Source organism: Vitis vinifera, chromosome 10, assembly GCF_030704535.1.
Source record: "Vitis vinifera cultivar Pinot Noir 40024 chromosome 10, ASM3070453v1".
In the NCBI taxonomy this organism is placed as follows: domain Eukaryota; kingdom Viridiplantae; phylum Streptophyta; class Magnoliopsida; order Vitales; family Vitaceae; genus Vitis; species Vitis vinifera.
The window spans coordinates 11,833,666-11,856,344 of NC_081814.1; the positions used below are offsets into that span (position 1 = coordinate 11,833,666).

At 32.5% G+C, this 22,679-nt stretch overlaps 1 protein-coding gene across 6 annotated transcripts; it reads right to left on the reverse strand.

The window, feature by feature from the left end:
• Positions 1-2,491: 2,491 nt before the first annotated feature.
• On the reverse strand, positions 2,492-19,968 carry LOC100258315 (DEAD-box ATP-dependent RNA helicase 1). Of its 6 annotated transcripts, XR_002031063.2 has the most exons (11): positions 19,428-19,968; positions 17,344-17,578; positions 14,192-14,446; positions 13,439-13,593; positions 11,387-11,564; positions 9,898-10,085; positions 7,728-7,932; positions 6,061-6,166; positions 5,470-5,640; positions 2,695-2,870; positions 2,492-2,617 (listed from the first exon to the last, which is right to left on the reverse strand). XR_002031063.2 is itself a non-coding variant. In XM_002279058.4 (9 exons), exons 1-9 carry the CDS (start codon positions 19,541-19,543, stop codon positions 5,528-5,530), a joined length of 1,551 nt encoding a protein of 516 aa, XP_002279094.1. In that variant the 5' UTR covers positions 19,544-19,968; the 3' UTR covers positions 5,149-5,527. The 6 variants fall into 6 exon arrangements, 1 of the variants encoding a protein (XP_002279094.1); XR_786767.3 differs by having other exon boundaries at positions 2,492-2,870; XR_009466739.1 differs by having other exon boundaries at positions 2,492-2,870; positions 17,344-17,526; positions 19,428-19,717.
• Positions 19,969-22,679: the final 2,711 nt, after the last annotated feature.

Below are 22,679 nucleotides of genomic sequence, written 5' to 3' on the forward strand. Positions count from 1 at the left end.
CCATCACTCTCCCTCCTCTTTGAAGTTTGAACTCAATAAGCTTCCAAATCAAGGAATATTACAGTCACTATCCCCTACTCCCTTCCATCAACAAGCTCACTAATAAGATATATACTATAGTAATTAGTTTTTACTTTCTTCCATGTAGATATTGTTTATCGATATGAGATATCACAATCATATCCTTGTACCTCCTCACTCTTTTCAATATAAATATTGTCCTCATGACAAGCACAACGATTGAGAATGTCCAGTCTCATGGATTGTAAGGCTAGTTAGAGCACTTGAATTCCTACACTATAATCACGAATCAACTCGAATGTTATTTGTAACAACATGCTCCCTCCCTAATAAATATTATACACTCTAGACTTAATGGGTTATTGTGATTTTAAAAGGTATAACTACAAGAAGACAACTACATATTTGTCAAGAACTTCTTCTAGCCAACGTAGGATATCATATTGTCAATTTTTGGAGCAAAGTTGTAGAAGAGTATTTAGAAGTAGAGTAAGATATGTAATTAGGACATTTTAGTAGGCTAATAACAATACATATAATATCAATTCAAGGCACAAAAATAAGATAACAAAAGCTTGAATTAGAGTTGCACATAAAATGAGGAAAGAGAAGTGAAGCACTTGAGCACTCAAAGTGTTTTCTTGGAAAATTATGTGTTTAATGATGCATCCATTAAGTTATATTGTCATTACCCTATCGAGCGGAATTGCTCCAAACTTTTGACACTTTTGATGAGAAAAAAATTTCAAAAAACTAAAATGAAACTTGTCACTATACAAAATAAATAGGGCTATATCAACACTATTTCTCCATTATGAAACAAAATAAGAACCCCAATGTATGTAACAATATATTCAAACTTTGAATAAATTCAATTGAATTTGAAGTTTTTTCTTTGATTTTAGACAACATTAATTCCAGCCTTCCAAACATGACAAATGACTCTCATCTTGTTACCTCTTAAACCACAACTCATCTTCTTGCCTCTTAAACCATGAAAAGAATTAAGACTGTTTAGAATAAATTGTCTCATTTCTCGAAGTGATTAGTTTGAAACTTGTAACTTGTTTGATTTTGGTTATTTTTCATCTCTTTCTTCTTCTTTTTTTGAGATTTTGTATATTTATTATAACAGTTGTCGTCTTTTGTAATGATTATTCATTGCAAGTCTTTTAAAATAGATCCCCCACAAAATGTAATATATAATTTTTTTTATTTTGCCCAAAAAGAGGAAATATTACTTGAGCTATGAAAGAATGATTTCAAAAAGAAATGGTTCGGATTGATAGAATAGAGTTTCTATCCAACTACATGTTTATATATATATATAAAGTCTTATAACTAATTTTTTTAAGGTTATAAAGTCTTAACTTAATAATTAATTCAATAATGTTAAACTTTTTCAATTATTGGGGATTTATAAGTTTTAATATATATCGATCATCTCTTAATAAAAATAATTTTCCTTTACTTTTGAATGTCTTTTCATCTTAAACTCATACGCTTGAAATTGCTATACCCACATCTAAGGAGGCATCGGATTTGAGATAGAATGTTCTCACATGTCTCACCCAGCAACCAACTTTTCTTATATTTGTTCATTTTATTTTTTGTATCATTTGTTACATGTGATAAAAAATAATATGTTTTTGTCTAATAGGAAATTTTCTTCACAATTTGTATCCATATCATAATCATTTTTTGAAAAGATAATTTTAATATAAATTTATAAGTTGTACTCATACTTTTTTTTTTTTTTATGGAAAAACATTTAAGATGTTTTCTACATATAAAATCCTTTTATAAAAAAAAAAACAATTTTAAATGGTATCATGCATATTCTTTAAATATTTTATAAAATATTGCATAATAATATTTTTAAAAATGTAATATTATTTAAATTAAAAATCCAATCCAAACTTGAGGTGGTAGCTTTGGTATGCTATCCAAAATAAGTTCCCATACCTACTCAATAAGAACCACGTATCACCCATTGCACCAATGCATTTCAACTTTAGACTTCCTCTGAATTTTGAAAATATATATATATAAATGTAAGGACAGAAAGAAACTGTGGAACCGGGAGGCGTGGAAGAATAGAAGCATTTCCTACAAGATTGCATTTGCACCTCATTTGCAATGCCATGGATAAGAGGGAAGATATCGGATAGAGATGCCAGTCTCTATCTCAAGAAAAGTCTTTATTTGTTTTACTTATTAATTTATTTATGAAAGTCTTTGGCAATCTAAAGTAAAGTCTGAGCTTTATTTTTCTGAAAATCATGGACAATGCATATAAAAAGGCATGAAATTAAAATGACTAAACTCGTATTTTCATTAAATACTCTTTAACACAATTTATGAAGAAGTTCTACGAAGTGGGTCAAAAAGATTGATTTTCAAAATGAATGGGACAGCATTTTCTTTTCAAGAAAATTTAGGCAAACCGATAATTCTAAAAAGTGAGAAATGGGAGAAATCGATCCAAACAAAGGACACACCTGTATGTAAGGTACCTTTTGGTACAGCCATAAGTTGACACATTGCATTTCCTGTGGTCCCAACAATTAATACCAAAAGCAAGAGGCGGCACTACCTGCTAAGAATGATTAATACTAATTGACCATGACTCGTGAATTATTTTCAGCCAAAAAATTTACTTATAAATCGTACCCAAATGGTGCATGCTTCTTGCTCATCCATAACTGCTTTCTTGCCTTCCCAATCTCTTCTCCTGCTGCAGTTCTCTTTTCACCTCTTCTCTTCCTATTATCTTCCAGTACCCAACCTCATGGCAAGTTCTCGAGTTGCTAGGTTTGCTATGGAGGTTGCACCACCCCAATTCATCACTGTCATGAGGCACAGAGCCACAAAGATGTTAGATACAATTACTGAAGAAGAGAGAGATATCAGCACAAGCAATTCGGCTTCAAAGACAGCACCTCCTGCTGCTGCTGCTGCTGCTGCTAATTCTAATTACTTTTTCCGAAGAGGTTCAAAGACCTTTTTCCATCTTCAGTAACTACAATCCTTTGTTGCAAACGGATGCACTGTTTTCTATTTTCACGAGAAGTCACTGATTTCAGAGGGTAGTACCCTTTTTTTTCATCAAAAATCTCAATGGGTTTTTTTTTGGAAGGCCGTACTCCTTTTTTCTACAAATCAATGTGCTCTCTTTTAGTTCTGGGCAATGGGTTGAAGACTAAGCTTTGCTGATGCTGTAGATACACCCTTTTGTATCAGCAAATCGTGTAATAAAAACAAGAAGTTGCGTTGTAGTTTCATCTTATTGTGTTCAAGAGCATTCCCTAAGCATCCAAGTACTATATGGTTAAAATACTTTGCATATATTGCTTATTACTAATCTTCACCTTGAGGGGGAAATTTTTTTAGCATAATGATGTATTCTATTATATATTGAAAGGTAATGGCACACATGATGGTAACTGTTCTACAGGGAATATAATCCTAATTTATATATATATATATATATATAAAGATTTACGAAGAGAACACGATATGAAAAAAAAAAAAAAATTATATAAGTAAATTTTTTTCCCAATTGGGATTTGAACCTAGAACCTCTCACAAACCCTCCTCATCCCTTTACCACTTGAGTTTGGCCTCAAGGGCAAAATGATATGAATAATAATTGGGTTAAAAACATATACCCACATTAAACACAAATCGTGTAACCTATCTAATACATTCAATAATTAAATCTTCATATTTATTAATCAAGTTGAGTTAGATCTTATATAAATCTATATGATTAATGTACCAATCAGATATATTTATAACTCAATTGACCTATTCATTAAAAAGCAAATTTAAAATGAGTCAAATATGGTTTAAATAGTTTCAAATTATAATTAAGTTAATCAACATGATTATTAAATGGGGTTGATTCAGGTCAAATATATTTTATACAGGTTGACCTAAAAACTACCTATTTATTAAATAGGTTATACAAGTCAACACAAATTTGAGCCAAACACGATTATACTTAACCCAAAGCTGCGAAAAGCATGTTGGATTCAAGAAATAAGCAGTATCTTTTTAAAGTAACTTTGAAGATTATAGAATAAGAAGAAAGACTGTTTTCAGAACTTTTTAATAAGGTTCAAGTGGGAAAACCAGCCTCTATACTAGCATTTTATGCATAAATCAGTTTGGTAAAGAACTAGTACCCTAGTTGAAATAAGAGCTAGCTGTTGCAATTTGATTGTTGGTACCTTTTTTTTTTTTGGTAACACCAAAATTCCAAGGTATGATAGCTTCAAACTTCAATCCAAATTTCATTGATTGGTAATTGTTGCACCCACTGCCTCAAGCCAAAACCAATACCCTAGAGTTGGTAATGCCAAAACAAAAAGGGATGAATGGTATAGTCTCCATTGCCAAACATGCCCAGAATTTTTCACAGTATGAACACCTTCAGAAGATAAATGAAGAGTTCAAGATGTTTCATTTCAAAAAGACTCCAAGGAAGTGGATAAGAAAAAGTGAATATCATCAAGTTGTTGAGGCCAAAAGAGAAGGGAATGAATAATATATAAAAAATTATGGAAAAAAAATGCCACTTGAACATAGAACACACTCTCCCCTTTTGTAAAGGAAGCATAGCATCCCAAGAGAGAGAGAGAGAGAGAGAGAGAGAGAAGATAAAATAACTTTTCCAAGCTGAGAACTGAGCAGAGAGAATGGCCTGAAGAATGGCTATCATCCAAAGAAAGAAAGGGTTGGGAACAACCTCAGGCCCTCCGGTTAATTCATCGAAGCACTAGTATGAAGGGGTCCCCTATCTCTACATCGATTTTGTATCTTTCAGAACCATGATCATTTATCTAGAACATCTAAATGGGTAGGTGTCATCCTTTTCCATCCGAGTTATCTCTAATAATGAAAGGGAACAGGCTGTGGTTTCAATACTTCAGATTAACAGGCACGCCCTTCAGGCATGGTTGAGTGGTAAGGGGTTGAGGTGGGAGGTGGGTGCTTCTAGGTTGAGTTAGATATTCTTCATTAGATATTCTTCATTAGCACAATTTTATCTTCTACAACGTGAAGCAACTAATAACAATCATTTCTATCGAACATGATGTAGTAAGATTACATCATCACTCATTGCAAAAAAGATATATTATCATTTACTTTAATCATTGCATGTTAACACAGATAATATTTTTCAATATCAATTGAAAAAACATAAACCGTTAGTTTTGTTTGATGTAATTCCTTGTTTCTTCTACCCAAACTAGGGTTAGGGCATAAATCATTTTTGAGCTATGTCCTCTTTTTTCCTTAGACATCCCCTTTCTGAGAAAAGTTAGTAGAAAGGATGTTAACTTTTAGGCTGCAAGCAATTCAATATTGTCAACAATGGTAACAACAATTCAAAGATACAACTAAAATACAGAATATACGGCCAAAAACAGTAGTCCTCACCTCCTATGTCCTGCAAAATGGACTTCATTACAGGAAGACTTCCTGCTTATGAAACAAACTATTCCTTCAAGTGCTTTTCTTGTTTTCTTTTATCTGCTCCTGAAGACTTGAAATTGATTTTGCGCTTCCTGGTTGTTTCTGATACAACTGTCTCTTTCAGTTTCTCCAATGCTGATTGAAAAGAAAGACCAGGTTCAGTGTTGGTAAGGCATGCAATAATCCCACTCCATCAAAAAGGAGAATTCAAGTATTATTCACTTGGTCCACACTCCAATAGGATGACCTTTTAAAATGTAAGGACATAGAAGTCCCCATGCAGCACAATACCACCAACATGATGCACCTATTAAAGTTCAGTTGGTGAACCTTAAAACCTATTTTTACCTCTTCTCCTTGATAAGTGATTAAGAAAATTAGATTATGGAGGTAAACCATCAAGACAGTTCAAATCATGCAAACTAATCAAGTTCCCTAATCTTGAATATCCTCTAAGTGAGACCCTGAACAGATTCCCTGTAATGACTCTAATGCTAGTAGTTTATCCAGTCAATTGCTGACTTCTTTATACAAAAATAAGAGCAGAGAAATTACCAGAAACGTAAACAGAGTGAAGTGCCTCAATTGAATTTGAAGCAACAGAGTGAACAGGACATGAGTCGCTGTCAGCTTTCTGCAACAGCTGCTTGAAACGCTTATCCTGAATCAAGTGAAAGAGATGATCATTTACACAATTTTATGGAAATGATAAGAGTTGAAATAAATAAATAAAACATGTTTCAAAGATCACTTTTGTTTTCCTTTAACACCCAACAGATTAAAAGGGTTCTCTAAAGAAACATTGACCTAGCTTCAATTTAGTTTTCCAGTTTTGGGGGTGGCATCCCTATTCAAGCAAACAATGAGAGTAAAACAGAATAACAACCTAAGAGACACCCAACCAAACTCCCCTCTCTCAAAACACAAAAATTCCCGTCATTTTTGGCCTAAGGGAAGAAAGGTCTACCACTCTCTTTTAGCTCCTCCATAATATTTTTAGTATCAAAAATAGCCAAAGATTATGTGCACAATTTTGCAAAGAGGTCATGTGCATCCAAATATGAGACACCAATGGCTTTTGAGATCAGTACTAATAAATACCTTGATGCAGACCATCCAAGTACTGCTCTCATCCACAAGAAAATGTTAAGATTCAAGTATTAGCTTCAGTGGTCTGTGGACCAAACAAGGATGCAAATTAATCTGACTTTGCCAATCATAGCCAGTTCAGACTGAGCCACAGCATACCGAAGCAGTGTTTATTTAAGCTGGCTTATCTCAGGAACAAATTTCAGGCACTTGAGTTTAAACCGTCAGGACTCTAGCAAATAAGTTGATATACATTGTTGGCCTACAACCTAACAACTTAAATTTTTGGGAAAGTTTATAGCCTAACATAGTATTAGATCTTTGGTTGTTGGGAGGTCATGAGTTTGAACCTCACCATATGTTTATTTCCCTCAATTTACTGAGTCCATGCGCAAATCCCAAAAAAAGCTGCCCAAGAGGTAGTGTTAGGGCTCTATCCCAAATTAATTAAAATTTTTGATATACATTGTTGGCCCACAGCCTAATCGCTTAAGCTTTTAGGGTAATTGGTAGCTCAACATACACTAAATTCAGGCAAGCCCTACCTTTGCTGAAATCTATCTTGCCTCAAAATTTAAGAGAAAGTGTTTTTATGTTTCCATCATATATTAGATATTGTTATGAAAAACTAAATTCACTGATGAAGCTTAGCAGGTTTTATCCTGGGCTACAGCCCCTATATTTAAGTCCAAGCCAGCCTTGAAACAGGAGCATATCTTGTTATAGCACAACGCTTTTAGCATCAACCTGGAATGACCAACTTGGCTGAAGACTCATCCCACTAGATGCACTGAGCTTCATCAAAGGGCAGTGGGCTGAAGTCAAATAAGGCGGAGCTGGAACTAAGGGTCCACCATACAGGCTGGGGATGGACTGAACTTGACCTGGCTCAGCCTGGTCTGAGTTGAGAAACAGGTCAGACCCTCCAAGAGATGAAACTCTTAAGAAAGTCAAATGGGAAATGTTATTTCAGATAATACAGAAAGATTATAATCAGAGGCATAAGATGTAGATGGGTACAATATTTGATAACAGACTAATATGGATTCTGAACACAAAAATTGAAGAACATATGTAACTCCATTAGCACAGAAAATAACTAAAAATTGAAGGCTGGGGGAAAGGCAACATACCTCATCTTTACGCAGTAGTGTGAAGCAACGACCAGTCTGGCCTGCTCTTGCAGTCCGACCAGCCCGATGTATATACGTCTTGATAAATTTAGGCACATCATAATTAATAACATTTCTCACCCCTTCGACATCCATTCCACGGGTCATTCCATCAGAGGAAATCAGTACTTGTATTTTCCCTCCACGGAACTCCTCCAAAGTCTTGCTGCAAGGCAAATTTTCATTACTATTACAGTCAACTCCTGTTAAATTAATCTATAAATAACCACAGAAACCTTCCAACATGACAAACAACTGCCTCAATGGGAAATAAAAGCCAAATCAAGGTTATGTTTTCCACATATGGAGGACAAAGGTTTCCTTAAACATCTTGGCACAAAGAGGAAAAATGAAAAAAAAAAACAGAAAACAGAAGTAAAAGAAAGAAAGAAATAACAGCATTGGGAGAATCAGGATAAATGGAGAATGAGTAATGGAGGAGGCAGAGATTCCAACAAAGATTGTAAACTACTTCAAGCTGCTATTGTCAGAATCAGTGGGGAAGTGGAGACCAAATATAAATGGCATGTTTCTCAAATTGTTGAGTATTGAATGCCTTCAATACTCAATAATTGAAGTAAAACTCTCAAAATTCAACAAATCAAACTCTAATCTCATATTTATATATAGCACCCACATGCAGACTTTTAAATATCTTTTACTTGTGTACCTCTTTAAAAACAGGACTAATCAGTATTGAAATCAAATAGGACTCAAATTTCTATAAAATAAAGAGTTCCTTAAAACTCCTGGTGAAACCAGTTTGTGACCTCAAGTTCCTTGAAACTCCTAGTGCTTGAAATAAAAACTAAATAAAGATTGAAACTCATAGAGCATAGAAAGTTTTAAGTAGAAACTTCTTAAGTTCCCAGCTTTACAAAGTCTAAAAGTAGGGGCATTTCCTAGTTCATTCTGCAAGGAGATACAGTGAATATAATTAAGAGAGGACCAATGCATCTCATAGACCATGTGGGGAAAATTTTTTATTCATCATCTATTTTTGGATACTGTCTTTTTCTTAAGACTCCCATATCAGCAAAACCAGATACGGTTTTAGCTAAGAAGGGCTCCATGATCCTTAGTGGAATTCATGGGCATCATGATTTTAGGGCATTTTTGTCACTTTGTTGTGGTTCTCTTTTTTATCCAATTCTTCTACAAAAATAAATAAATAAATAATAAATGTTGAGAAGCCTCTTTCTCTGGTTTATCGTCCTTTATACAATTCAGAGAAAAACAAAAGAGGAAAAGAAAAATTTTGATATACAAAGCACAAAGAAAAAGAAATTCTCAACATGAAATAGCCTTAAGCTTATCTAGTGTTGATTGCTTAGAGGAGGCTAATTCGTTATAGCCTTAGAACCTAAGACGGGATTGAGCTGACCATAGAATCTGCTTTGGTTGAAATTCAATGGAACTAAAGATTCCCAATAGGTCAGATCTCCAAATTTTACCTTAATCAATCCATTTTGTAATTTATTCCTCAACTGACACTATCCTAATCTGCAATTTGTTGTGCATGGTTTCATGTTTCAAAACCATACATAAGACAAATAAAATGGAATATGCAAAAGAAACTGCATTTTCCATTTCTTGGACAGTTTCATTCCCAATTATTTTTAGCACCTCCATCCCTCTGCCTCTCTTTCTCCCCCTCACTCCTCCCTCTCTTGGTCGCACTCTCTCTCTCACCCACATTCACCCCAACCTTAATATATTAATTACATGGGTTTACCACCATCAGAGATCAGCTTATTATTCTTAATCATGTGGGTTTACCATACCAGAGATTGCCCTATTATTAATATTAATCATACAGATTTGCAATGCTGAAGATTGACCTTATTGTTGCTATTAATCTGTAGGCTTACAACTACAAGAATCAGTCCTTATGTTGTTATTAATTAATCACAAGGTCTACCACTGGCAAAGGTCAACCTTATTATTACTGATCCACAAAGGTTCACACTATCACAGATGAACCTCATTATCATCATAATAGTACATGTTTACCACTACCAGAGACCATAATGTAACATATACAGTTCAAAAAATAGATACCATGAAATTGAAATAATTAATATAGAAAAAATACATATCAAAAAGTTGAATTAATTAATGTAGAAATAACCTTCTCACACGTTGATGTTGAAGACCTGAATACTCCCCAATCTTGATTTGCAAATCACCAAAAAAATTCAGTAAGGTACATAGCCGATGAGCTGACTCTACAGATGATGTGAAAACAATGCATTTCTCCCCTCCTAAATCCCTTAGAAGGGCAACCAAATACAGGGGTTTAAGTTTAGATTCACAAATCTGCAGAAAGGGAAAAGAAAGGCTCATCATACATCACTATGAAATGAAATTTCTGGAACTGAAGATGAAGCTTTTAAAGCAGCACTTGGGTAACAAGTTAACGTTGCACATATGCAGAATGAAGGGGATTTGTTTCCAGTGGCTTAATAGTTTCCAAAATGCTCAAAAATCCTAACCATCCAGACAAGAGGGAGGGAGGAAGAGGCAGAGGAAGAGCACACTAGCGACCAAGTGAGCCAGCAAGAGAGAGAGGAAAACATCCAATAAGCAAAAAATCTCTTAATCACATAAAATGCTGACAGGTAAATATTTTTCTTAAACAACCACAGAGACCTATAAAGAATGTTCATCATACAATTGCCTAGAGAAAGGGGACAACACCCAAGGAGCAACCAATTTATTAATCATGTAAATTGCATGACCAATTTATTAATCATGTAAATTGCATGACCAATTTATTAATCATGCAAACTTCACTAAAACTGAATAAAATCAAAGCTTCTTGATTGCTCAAAATAGAAACAGATACAGGCAAACTTTCAGTTCACCAAATTAGGACCTTGCCCTACTGCCTCTTGAATAAGAAAAACCACTCTTTCAAAAAATAAATAAATAAATAAATAAGCTAAAAGGTTTATGCGATTTTGCGCTTACTATGATGAAGTTGAATTTTTTAACAGAACCTTGATATCCATTTATTTGACAGGTTTCAGATCACCCAGTTTTTTCCTAGCTTTTTTGATAAACTTCGATCTTTTCTTCAACTTTGATAATGACCAACATGCCAAAATTGAAATTTAAAGCCTTCAGTATCCAGTTAAAGGTAAACATCTTGTTACAAAAATTTTTTAAAAAAAAACTGCCAGCATGGTCAGTTTGTGTGTTCAAATTTCCAAATATCCATGGTCTATTTTTTTGTCAAGAAATTTCCATACTTGAACTCAACAAACTGTATATTTTTTACACTCAATTTCAAAATTTTTGAAATTTGTTCTGATTTAAATAAGACAACAGGAAACACTGAATTCAGATAATAGATTTGAGAGTTTCTTAGTATCTAGAACAGTAACTAAAGATACTCAGCTAAGACATAAGCAAACTTCTTTAGACAAAATCAAAAGTTGATATTGAACAGTATATAAAATGGATGGATAAATACTAAGCACGAGATACTTGAGGCATTTCCCTATTCATTCAAATTCCTGGTTGCAATGAAAAGATCATGGTCAAGAATTTGAAAGACCAAGAATTATGCTCACAATGTATCATTTAATTTCATGATAATAATTATGAGGGCGTACCAGCTTAAAAGATTTTAGTTTTTCTGGGAGCTGATAACGCCTTTGCCCTGCCGTCAAAAGCAAAGGATGATGCAGATCAAGCAGAGCAAGCTTGCTTGGATCTTGAGTTAGTGTGGCAGATAGTACGATTTTCACAAGCCTAGGGTAAGATCTACCCTTAAACCCCCTTTCAACACCACTGCAACAAAATAAAAAACATTCAATGAGCAAGTTAAAAAGTTTTATGGAAAATGACTCTTAACTTTGAAACATCCCATGAGAGGAACTCTCAAGAGAAAGTAATTCCCCACAATGCCTCTAATAAAAATAAATAAATAAAAAAAAGGAAAAAAAAAGGAAAAAGAAAAAGAAAGAAAGGAAGATAAAGAAGAAGAAGAAGAAAGAAAGAAAGAAAAGGAAAAAAAAAAAAAAGGAGTAATCCTGAACCATGCTCTCATTGTTGGATGTCAGGATCATTAATGCAGTCTAACCAGAGTTTTTTCATCAAACCAATGACCCCTTAATGGGGATGGTTCTAAGCATTGGTATCTGCTTGCTTATTGGCAGGTCCCAATATGACTATACCAGCCAAAAAGCAATAATATGCATAGTGAATGAATTAAAAAAAACCAAAAATTATGGCAAAAATAATCATTATCTAGTGAAATAATGATTAATAGTGACTGAAAATTTTAAATCACCCATATAATCAGATGTTTACTAATCAGAAAATATTCTAATGCATTTGGAGACACAAATTAAGCATAGCCAAAACCAACTATTGATGCATGGTGTGGAGATACATATCAAGCATAGCCAAGGATAAAAATATCGGTAAACATGGTACTTGGATTTTACAGATATATAAAAAATATCGGTAAAATATCGATAAATATTCTAACAAAAATATTGGTGGGATGGAAATTGTTCAAAATTCATGGAAATGCTTGAAAAAACTTCAAAAAATGATAAAATAAGCAAGAATACTTATATTAAAGTTATTTTGTAAATATAATTGGCATAGATAAAAGATAATATTTATCAAATTTTTTTAGAAAAAATTAGCTTAAATTCCTTTAACATCTTTATATTCATTTATTTTAAAAATTAAAAATTACTTTTATTAAAACATGTTTTATTACATTTTAAACAAAAAAAAATTAAATCACCTTATATAAAATATTTTATTTGAAATTTAATTTCTAAAATTTTATTACAAATTTATGGTGGCAACTTTTTTCAATTAACATTAATTTACTTAAATAATTCAAATTGTCAAAAATTATATTAATAATTTATCTTATCAAATTAATTTTAATTTATAAAATATTAGGACTTCATTAATTTTTTTTTAGATTTTATCAATTTTTGAATAAATTTACATTTTAAATATTTTAAAATAAAAAAATTAAAAATAAATAAAATTAAAAAGATAAATATAAAAAAATTAAAAGATAACAATTTTTTAAAATAGGATTAATAAGATAAATATGAAAAATAATTAAAAATAAAAGGATAATACAAAATAAAAGAGTAATATAAATTTAAAATGAAAGATAAATTAGAAAAAATAATTAAAAAACAAAAAACACGGATAAATATCAAAAAAAATACTGGCGTTTTTTGAAAACCGGAGATTTTTAATCATCGATAAATAGGCAATATTTTCAAAAAAATGGCTGATAAATCTGTGATTTTTTTGCCTCGCTCGCACCTGTTCCTCTAGTGCCAAAAAATCAGCGATTTATTGGTCCAAAACCAATATTTCGGAAATTTTTCACAGATTTTTTGTGCAACCGTAGCTGATTTCATTTCGACCCTCCCAATATTTAATATTTCAATGAAATTTCCCGACATTTTCGTCCATGAGCATAGCCAAAACCAACTATTGATGCATGGTGTGGATTAAAAAGGCATTTTAAATCCAAGTGTTTTAAGATCATCCAATGCAATACAAATTGCAACCAGGATTGTCTGAGACTTCAAAACTTGCTTTTGGAACCAGGCCACCAGGATAAAATACTCTTTACAAGTAGACATTAATAAAGAGGAATAAATGAACTTAGAACTCACCATCTCCTTATGGTGTTCATGGAACCAAATGTAGAAGGAAGAATGGTCTTGCCACAAGGGAACAGGCTTTCATCACTAGAGCGAGTCAACTGGAGAACGGTAGGTAGCCAGGACTGATATGCCTCCCTGAGTAATCTATCTGTTTCATCAACAACCTGAAACATTTTATCTTATCAGCATAATGAACAACAGTTAACTTTAAATCCAATTCCTGAATTCATTATTTAGAGCTAAGTTTGATTCTCTAATTTCATCAGCCAATTTATGTTCAATGATTTCAAGAAACACAAACCATCTGATTTTGACTGCTTGGTTTGGGTAACCAATTCAGACAAATATAATTTCCTGTGACCACTAATTGGATGGTCAAGACCAATTAACTAACAGAAATCATAAGACACAACTTATATCACTGTAGCATTATAGAGACAGAGATCTATAAATATTCCCCTTAGTTATAATCAATGAATATAATAATTAAAATGAAAAGGGACCCATGTTGATGGAGAAACCTTGCATTTCCAACAGCTCTGGATTCTCCTAACCCTCAATATTGGCAATGTAATGTTTCAGCCAGATGAATAACATTTGAGTCAAACATAAGAGCTATCTATACTTTAAGACAATCACTGAAAACGGCAGACCTTGTCAGGAGCTTTGGTTGCAAATAAATTAGAGGCATAAATGAAACACCAGAACTTCAATCTTGCAATTTATACATCAAAAATGAAACTAACATGATCTGCTACTCACAAGATAACGAAGATGCTTAAGTGTAAAACCCTTAGTGGTATTGATATGGTCCATCAGCCTTCCAGGTGTTGCCACCAATATGTCTACTGAACTTTGTAATTCCAGTGAAATATCTTCTGGGTCATAACAGATCCCTGCCTCAAGCTTAGGTCTTTTAATAAGTTCTGAAATTTCATCAGCAATTGAAGTTTGACCAACTGCCAGGCCAACGGATAAGCCCACTGCAGGTGCAATAGCAGCAAAAACTTCTTTAACCTGAACAAATAAAGAAAGAAATATAAACATCTCTCAAGCAAATGCATGAATATTAAACCAATCCAATTTAATTTTGAAACCTTCGAAATGATTGAACTTGTTTCTTGTTTCTAATAGGATATCATTTGTTTTCATTCTCTATGACACTTATTTTCTGATATTTAAGTGAATGAACTAATTTTTTTTCATCATCATTGTGATGATTTCGAGGAAGATTCTCTTTTACATGGTAGACCTGTGTGTATAAATGTCATGGAAATGACTCCACTTCCATGTAGTGTCACAAAAACTCTCGATGTAGGACAGTTGGTCTCCATCAACTCTATTAGTAAATAATCCATTTTTTAGCATTCCAGCTGTAAATCTCCTCAAAACAATAACAAAAGGATTAATAGCAAATTCTGGTTCACTGTGGTACAATATGAATATTTGTCCCTCCATTACAAATTTTTTTGATATATCTAATCTTGAATTTCATCTGATTCAGCAGCAAGTTGAAACTTGACCGAGTTGAGCAAACATCATAAACCTTTCAAAGAGCATGTCAAGTATTTAACAATGGTACAAGAACATCCCCTAACCAGTGTTTATTATGTTTTTTTTCCTTGAAAAGTAATATCATTCCAAAAGATAACCCAGGGATCACATAAAGCACAACTTACTGGGATATTACAGCATCTTGAAAGATCTTGTTGAACGAACAGAAAACGAAAAAAAAAACTACACATAAAATTTAACCCATATCCTCAAACCATTTAAAGATAGCACCAGTCAAAAAGCATGACCCAGAACCTTCATTAGTTGTCATGCTTGCCACGGTTCCAAATAATATGTATCAACTTCCTCCCAAATTCCTCAACTAATAGCAAAAGGAATCAAGTGCAATAAGATTATGCATTAATTTGGTAAGGCTTTCTGCAAATACTCCACCACCACCATCTTCACATCCCCTTGTCTTCATGAATCCAAATGGGTAAGGGGAAAGCCAGAGAGATTGAAAATACAAGAAAAATTTACTTTCATATACAAGCAAAGAAAGGATGTGAAATGGATTATTTCCAAAGCTTTGAGGTCTCTTTGCTAAACCTTGACTCAATACTTTTCAGTTTGCAACATGAATTTATGCTAGCCTTAAGAATGTTATTTTCCCTTTCTCTTTGGTGCTTCAGGCCTTTTTGAGAGTTGTTTTTTTTATAGGTAATAAGATTTGTATTAAGAGAAAGAAAGCATACAAAAAGGACAAAAGACAAAGAAAGGCGCGAAGCATAAAAACCCGCTACCGCGCCCTAACGAGAGCCTACCCAATCCACAAAATCCAACAAATATAAAGAATCATCCTCAGTATACAATCGAACCCAATGAAAGTTATGGAATGCCATGTCTTCAAACAAAAATGAAAATGCAAAACCTTAAGTTCACTTCCATTTTTTTCATCTCCCATCAACTAGCACTCACTTTCACCAGTACTATAATCCTAATTCTGAGAACATGTTGAAACCATCTTCCTTTTGAAGTCCTTTTTTTGATAGACAACAAGATCATGTATTAAGAAGCGCCTAAAAGGAGGGGGTACACCCTACATATAGAAGCAATATACACAAAAACAACCAAAAACAAGCAACAAACAAAGATGGTCTACACAAACAAGGCAAAGTTAATCACAATAAAGAGCATCTAGGAAATTCAACATAGAGGGGTTCTCCAACTCCAACAAATCCCTAGACCACTCAAAAAGCATCCAAATGAAAAAATCCTTTAATCTTTGGTCGAAAAGCTCTTCATCTTCAAAAGTCCTTCAATTGCACTCTTTCCAAATACACCAAAATAAGCAAATGGGAGCCAAGCACCAAACTGCCCTTTTCTTCTTTTGAAGCCCCTTAACTTTCCATTGTAGGAGATTTCTAACTGAGGCCAAAAACACCCAAACCAAGCTAAAGAGGGCTAATGAAAAAGTTCATAGCTCTCTTGTCTTGTCACAATGAGTCAAAATGTGATCAGCTGATATGTACTTTGAAGTCATTTGTTCATCATGTTTGGAGTTAACCCTAACATATAACCAAAAATGGCACATTTATGGTTTTTTTTTTTTTTTAATCTCCATACACCCATCTTAAGATCTACATGTCAGCTAAATTTTTTCTGCAAAAACCTTCCATTTGTCTTTATGGAAATGCACCAACCTCCTAACACCATATTTGAATGACTCTAATTTCATAGGCAATGCCTTTCTTCATCCCCACACCCATTTAGATCATTAAATAAGGTGCCAACTACCAAGCATCATGATCAATTTACATTCTCTTCCAGCCATCATTCTTGACTATTACCCCACCTCCATTATGATGTTGAATTGCATCGACTGTAAACTGTCCTTGTTTGAGTCTGGACCCCAAAGCATTTTTCCTCAATTCCGATTTTGAATGTAAAGTGACCATCCCAGTCTCATCATTCATCAAACATGACATCTCTTACAAGCAAAGGATACCAATAAACCTCATTATGAATTTGAGCAATCATGTTTTCCCTAAGCACACTTGCATAAGGGTAGCAGAGAATTTTTCACGAATGACCAACAGAATGGATACTGATATTCACCCTTCCATTATGGTGTGACTTTTAATAATCAGTTTGATGGACTGAAGGTCTTAAAGATGCTCTTGACTAAAGTGAACTTAAGGGAAAAAAAATGGGTTCCATCCATAGCTCAATCCAATAATGAAATTTCTCCATGAGGCGTTGGTTATATATTGTGAAGCGACATATAGCGACATATAGACAATGGAGATGAATGTTCTTTAATAAACAGATCATGCTACACAGAGAAGTATTCCCATAAGGAAAAACACAACAAACTGAGTACAATAATGGCAGATGAGATACATAAGTAGACATGTAACCTGCAACGCCAAATCACGAGTAGGCAACACCACTAAGGCACGTAGACACTTAACAGCACGACTTGACAGCACGTTCACTATTGGCAAAGCATAAGCTAAAGTTTTCCCACTTCCGGTTGGTGAGTTTATACAAAGGTCTCGCTCAAAAGCACCAGGTCCAACTGTCTCTTGCCAAACTGCAACCTGCACTGGAAAGAGTGATGAGAAGCCCATGTTCTTCAAAGCCACCTCCAACCTAAGATCAAAGAAATCAAAAATTGACTAAGAATCAAAAAATTAAAAGATCTAAAAACAAAAAGTGGTAAACTGCCACATCAACATATAAACAGATGCTCAATGCTTTAATTTCATAATTACCAAAACTATTTAAAATCTTCAGACTCTGTCAGTGAGAAGCAAAATGTGAAAAGAAAGGGAATTTGAAAATGGATTCCTAGCTAATAACTATTTTTGCTTTCTCTCATCCCTTCCAAAAAATATGGGGGCTAGTAAACAAGTAATTGTAATGAGCCTTTAAACATAGCTATCAATGCTTTAGTTGGATAAACACTAATGATATGTTTGGTTCTAAGAAAGTACTAAGGAAAGAAAAAAAATGGTAAGAAAAATGATTTTCTCATATTTGCTTTCACTATAAAAAATATGCAAAAAAAAAAAAAACCAAATATAAATAAAATTAGTTAGAGCCCGTTTGGTCGTATGATTTAAAAGTAGTTTTCTGTTTTTAAAATTTTCTAACATTGTTTGGTCGTTGTTCTCTTAAAACAATTTTCAAAAACAAAGTGAAATAGAGAATAATTTTAAAAAAACAAATAGGAGTTGTTTTCACCAATTTTTATAAACAAAAGGAAAACATAGACCCGTTTGGCTATGTTTTCTTAAACTTGTTTTTAAAAATTGTTTTCTATTCGTTTACTTAAAAACAAGTTTCAGAAAATATGGTCAAACAGGCCCTTAGAAACTCATACATTTTTAGATTATTTAGGTTATGTTTGATTCCTATAAAGTACTAAGAAAAAAATACTAAGCAAAATGATTTTCTCATATTGGGTTGTGCCATGGAAAATACCAAAGAAAATCAAATATAATGAAAATTAGTTAAAAACTTATACATTTTCAAATTATTTAATCTTTATATCCAAGACTTAAAATAAGTTAAATGAGTTTGAAATAGGATATAAAAATAATTTATTGACTTTTATTTTTTATTTTCCTTCACATTTTCTTTCCTTCTATTCTTCCTCACTGTTTGTTTTCCCTTGCACTTTTCCTCAAATTTTCCGGAAACCAAACATAACCTTAATTTTTATATAAAAAAATTAAAATAAGTGAAACAAGTTTAAGAGTTAATTTCATCTTGAGGTTTAGTGCAAAAACACTAAACCACTATAGGTTTCAAATTTTGTCAATTCACAACCCTATACATTTCATGTATAAAATTTATTTTTTAAAGAATTATTAAATACACCTACCTAAAATCATTTCACCTTGACATTAGCACCCATAGATGTATTTCATATATAAAATTCATTTCTAAGAGAATAAAATTTATTTTTTAAAAGAACTATTAAATCTCTTTTTATTTTGCTTCACCTTTTTTTCTTCTACTTTCCCCTTTATCTTCCACTTTTTCTTTCCTTGTACTTTTCTACTGTATTTTATTTCCCTCAAATTTTCCAAACCCAACATAACCTAAAACCCCATGAAGGAAAAGGGAAAAAAACACCAAGAGAATTCAAAATGAGTTCATTTTCAGAAATTGATTTCCTCTGTTGAGAAAGATGAAATATAATAAAAGTCATTTATCATAGTCCTAAAACACCTAAGTTCCATCTATATTAGGCCCTACTTGAGTTTTACTCGCACTTTCAAACGGGCATTGGTCTTTTAAGACTGTGATGCAACGAAATCATCAATTCGAATTTGAAAGAATTAGAATTCAAAAATCAAATTCAAAACAAAACAAAGCCTCACATAATGATTTCGGAATTCCCTTAAAACTCATTACAGAAGCTCAGATAGAACAGCATTACAGTCAGACTCAATCAATTGCTGAAACCAGACGAAGAGGAATAAGATTAGACCTGGGGTCGAGACATGGAAAGAGATGGAGAGGACACTCTTCGAAGAGACTGACATCAATAGGGCTTCTCATCCATGGGAGGACAGGAACGTTCTTCTTCTGCTTTGCTTCCTTCATTCCCACGGCAACTCAAGCGAGGTTGCTAGCTTCTAGATACTGTATTCTCTCCTGCGGCGGCTACGGCTTCAATTTCAACCACAGGATCTTTCATCCAAGAATCCAACGAGGTCGTTCTGCCCAACTCCCTGAAACTCCCAACTCTCCCGGCCAAGGGGCAAAGGCTATCAATTTAAATGAGTTCGTTAATTATTAAATTATTATATCAATTAGGGTTGCAACTTGCCAGGTTGAACCCATCCAACCAAACCGGTTCGAAGTACGTTGGGTTTGGGACTATATATAAAATTTATTTTAAAAAAATATTTGATTAAAAACATTTCAAATTTAAAAATAAAATTAAAATTTATCAAAAACTGTTTTTAAAATTAGTTTTAAAAAACATCATCAGACACACCCTTCATTACTCAAATTCACATACATTCAAGCTTCTTAAACCAATTTAATTTGGATTCAATTTAACTCGGTAACCTCAATCTAATCATTCAATATTTTAGAATATTTATAATTTATATATATAATATAATATAATATAAATAGAATGTGGGTGAGCTCAAATACAAAAATCTTCCTTAATCTTCAAGTAAACTCGAATCATCACTCTATTTTGTTAACCATTTCGAGGAAAAAAATTAAATTAAGTTGAAATTTTTTGTCAAAATTTAAAAAAGAATTAAATTAAACTTTTATTAAAATTATATCCTCTTTATTGAAATTTACGGCTCATTATATTTATAGTAGTAAAATACATCTTTTTAAAGGCAAGCTAATTAATCATAATAAAAAAAATTGTTAGGATAACTAAAACAAACTTCTAATTATAATAACGAAATATATATATAGAATAACTTAACTAAAAGTTAACCACTAACTACAATTTGTCACATGTCCCCTTAAGTGAGATGGGGTGTTAACCGTAGCGAGCTTGTATTTAAAAACATTAAATAAAACTAAATAGAGTGGCTTAGTGAATATGTCAACAATTTGTTCCTAAGTAGGCACAAAACATCAAACTCTTTTAGTAAGAACCCTTTCATAAATTAAATGAATTACTTTAATTTCTACATGTGTGAAAATTGGATTGGAGGTGAAAGATCTTAGTAACATTATCCCACTAGAGATAGAATGGTAAGAAATTTTAATCTTTAACTTAATAAAAAAAGACTACACCTGAATTAGTTCTAATGAAGCTTGAACTAAACAAAAATACTCATATTCAATAGATAAGTTTGTAATGACCTTTTTCTTTCAAGAACTAAATTAAATAAGATTTCTTCCTAAGTAGACACAATATATATACACTAATTATCGATTTCCAATCATCAAGGTTGTTGCCTAATCAACTGCAAAATCCTTTTTTAACATGTTGGTTGTAGGCTTAAAATGTGAATCAAATCTAATTTTGCCTTTCAAGTATCTAAGTTATCTTCTACAAGTTTATCAATAGTTAGTCGAAGGGTTTTGAAGAAACTAACTGAACTTGTTGACTGCAAATGACATATTTGGCCTTCTTATTATTAAGTTCCTATCAATAGTGCTTTAATACAAAGAAGGTCGAGAGAGGAAAAAAAAAAACTTCTACTTTGCTAAGACAATTTGTAGTTAAGTATCATAGGATTTAGTTCCGACTATGTCAGTCATGGCAAGTAAATCAAGCAAAAGTTTTATTTGAGTGAATTAAATACAAGTTGAACCTCTAAAAGCTTCAAATCATAAAGCAATAATTCAAACACCAATGTGTCTTCAAAGCAAACTAATTTTTTGGATTAGCAACAAAATGAGTTTTCCTTTTTTTTTTTTTTTTTTTTGAATTATTATCGGTCAATAAATTGTGATCCTCATATACTAAGATAATGAGCAACAAATGATTAATTCTATACATAAATAGAGAATTATTAAAAATTAAATTTTTGAACCTGTAATTTGGCAAAATAGTTTTTAGTTTTTCAAACCAAAATTTTTGGAGCTTATTTAAGACTATATAAAGCCTTATATAAATTAAAAACATGATTAAGATGATGAGCATCAACAAAACCCTCTTATTGTACGTAAAGGAATTAGCTATTGGATTAAATGTTTTAGAATAGTCTAACTTGGATGTTTGTTAAAATCCCTTAACTACAAGTTGAGCTTTATATCTTTGTATAAAGCCATTTGATTTTTATTTTACCAAAAAAGAAATAAAAAAACTCACTTGTTACTTATAATATGAAAGGATGACACACGATTAGATAGAAAGATAATGTGAAAAATTAACTACATATAGTAATTTTTTTTTTACAGCACATGTATACACCAAAAGATAACTAAGAGAAGCTATAATCATACATAAAAAATAACCAACTTCCTAAACTTAAGGAGAATAAAATAGTTTATAAGATTAATTTGACAACTAATAATCCGAATCATGCCCCCGTAAAATGATGATTCCATGAAGAATACCAATCTTGTCACAAAAAAAAAAAAAAAAAAGTTGATGTCATTGCCTAGATAAGGGTTTATTAGTGCATTTGCAAGTTGATTGAAGGTGGAGATGTGAGAGACACAAAGTTGACTGCTTTGAACTTTATCACAAACAAAGTGAAAGTTGATCTCAATATGTTTCATGTGAGAATGAAAAATCAATTGGTACAAAGATATGTTGTATATACATTATCACAATAAATTGTAGGTTATTGGGATAATAAAACACCAAGTTTACAAAGTAAGGATAGGACCTAAATAACTTTAGATATTGTGGATGTAACAACCCAATATTTGGCTTCAATAGATGAGCGAGCAATAAAATGTTATTTTTGAAAACTCCAGGAAATGGAATTATGATCGAAAAACAAAATGTAGGCACTAGTAAAAGTCATGATCATTGGTGTTATTGGGGCATTCTCATCATAAAATACATGAAGGGAGAGAGGCAAGCCACAACAAAGGAAGAAACCATGATGAGAAATACCATGTAAATACCAAAGTAGTTGCTTTATAGCAGCACAATGGGTCATTAGGATGATGCATGAACTAAGACAATTTGTTGATAATGAGAGCAGTTTCACATGTGAATAGTAGGTATTGAAGACCATCAATGAACCCCTATGAGATCATAACCAATGAGGAGCATGTGGAATTGAAAGCATCATGAGGT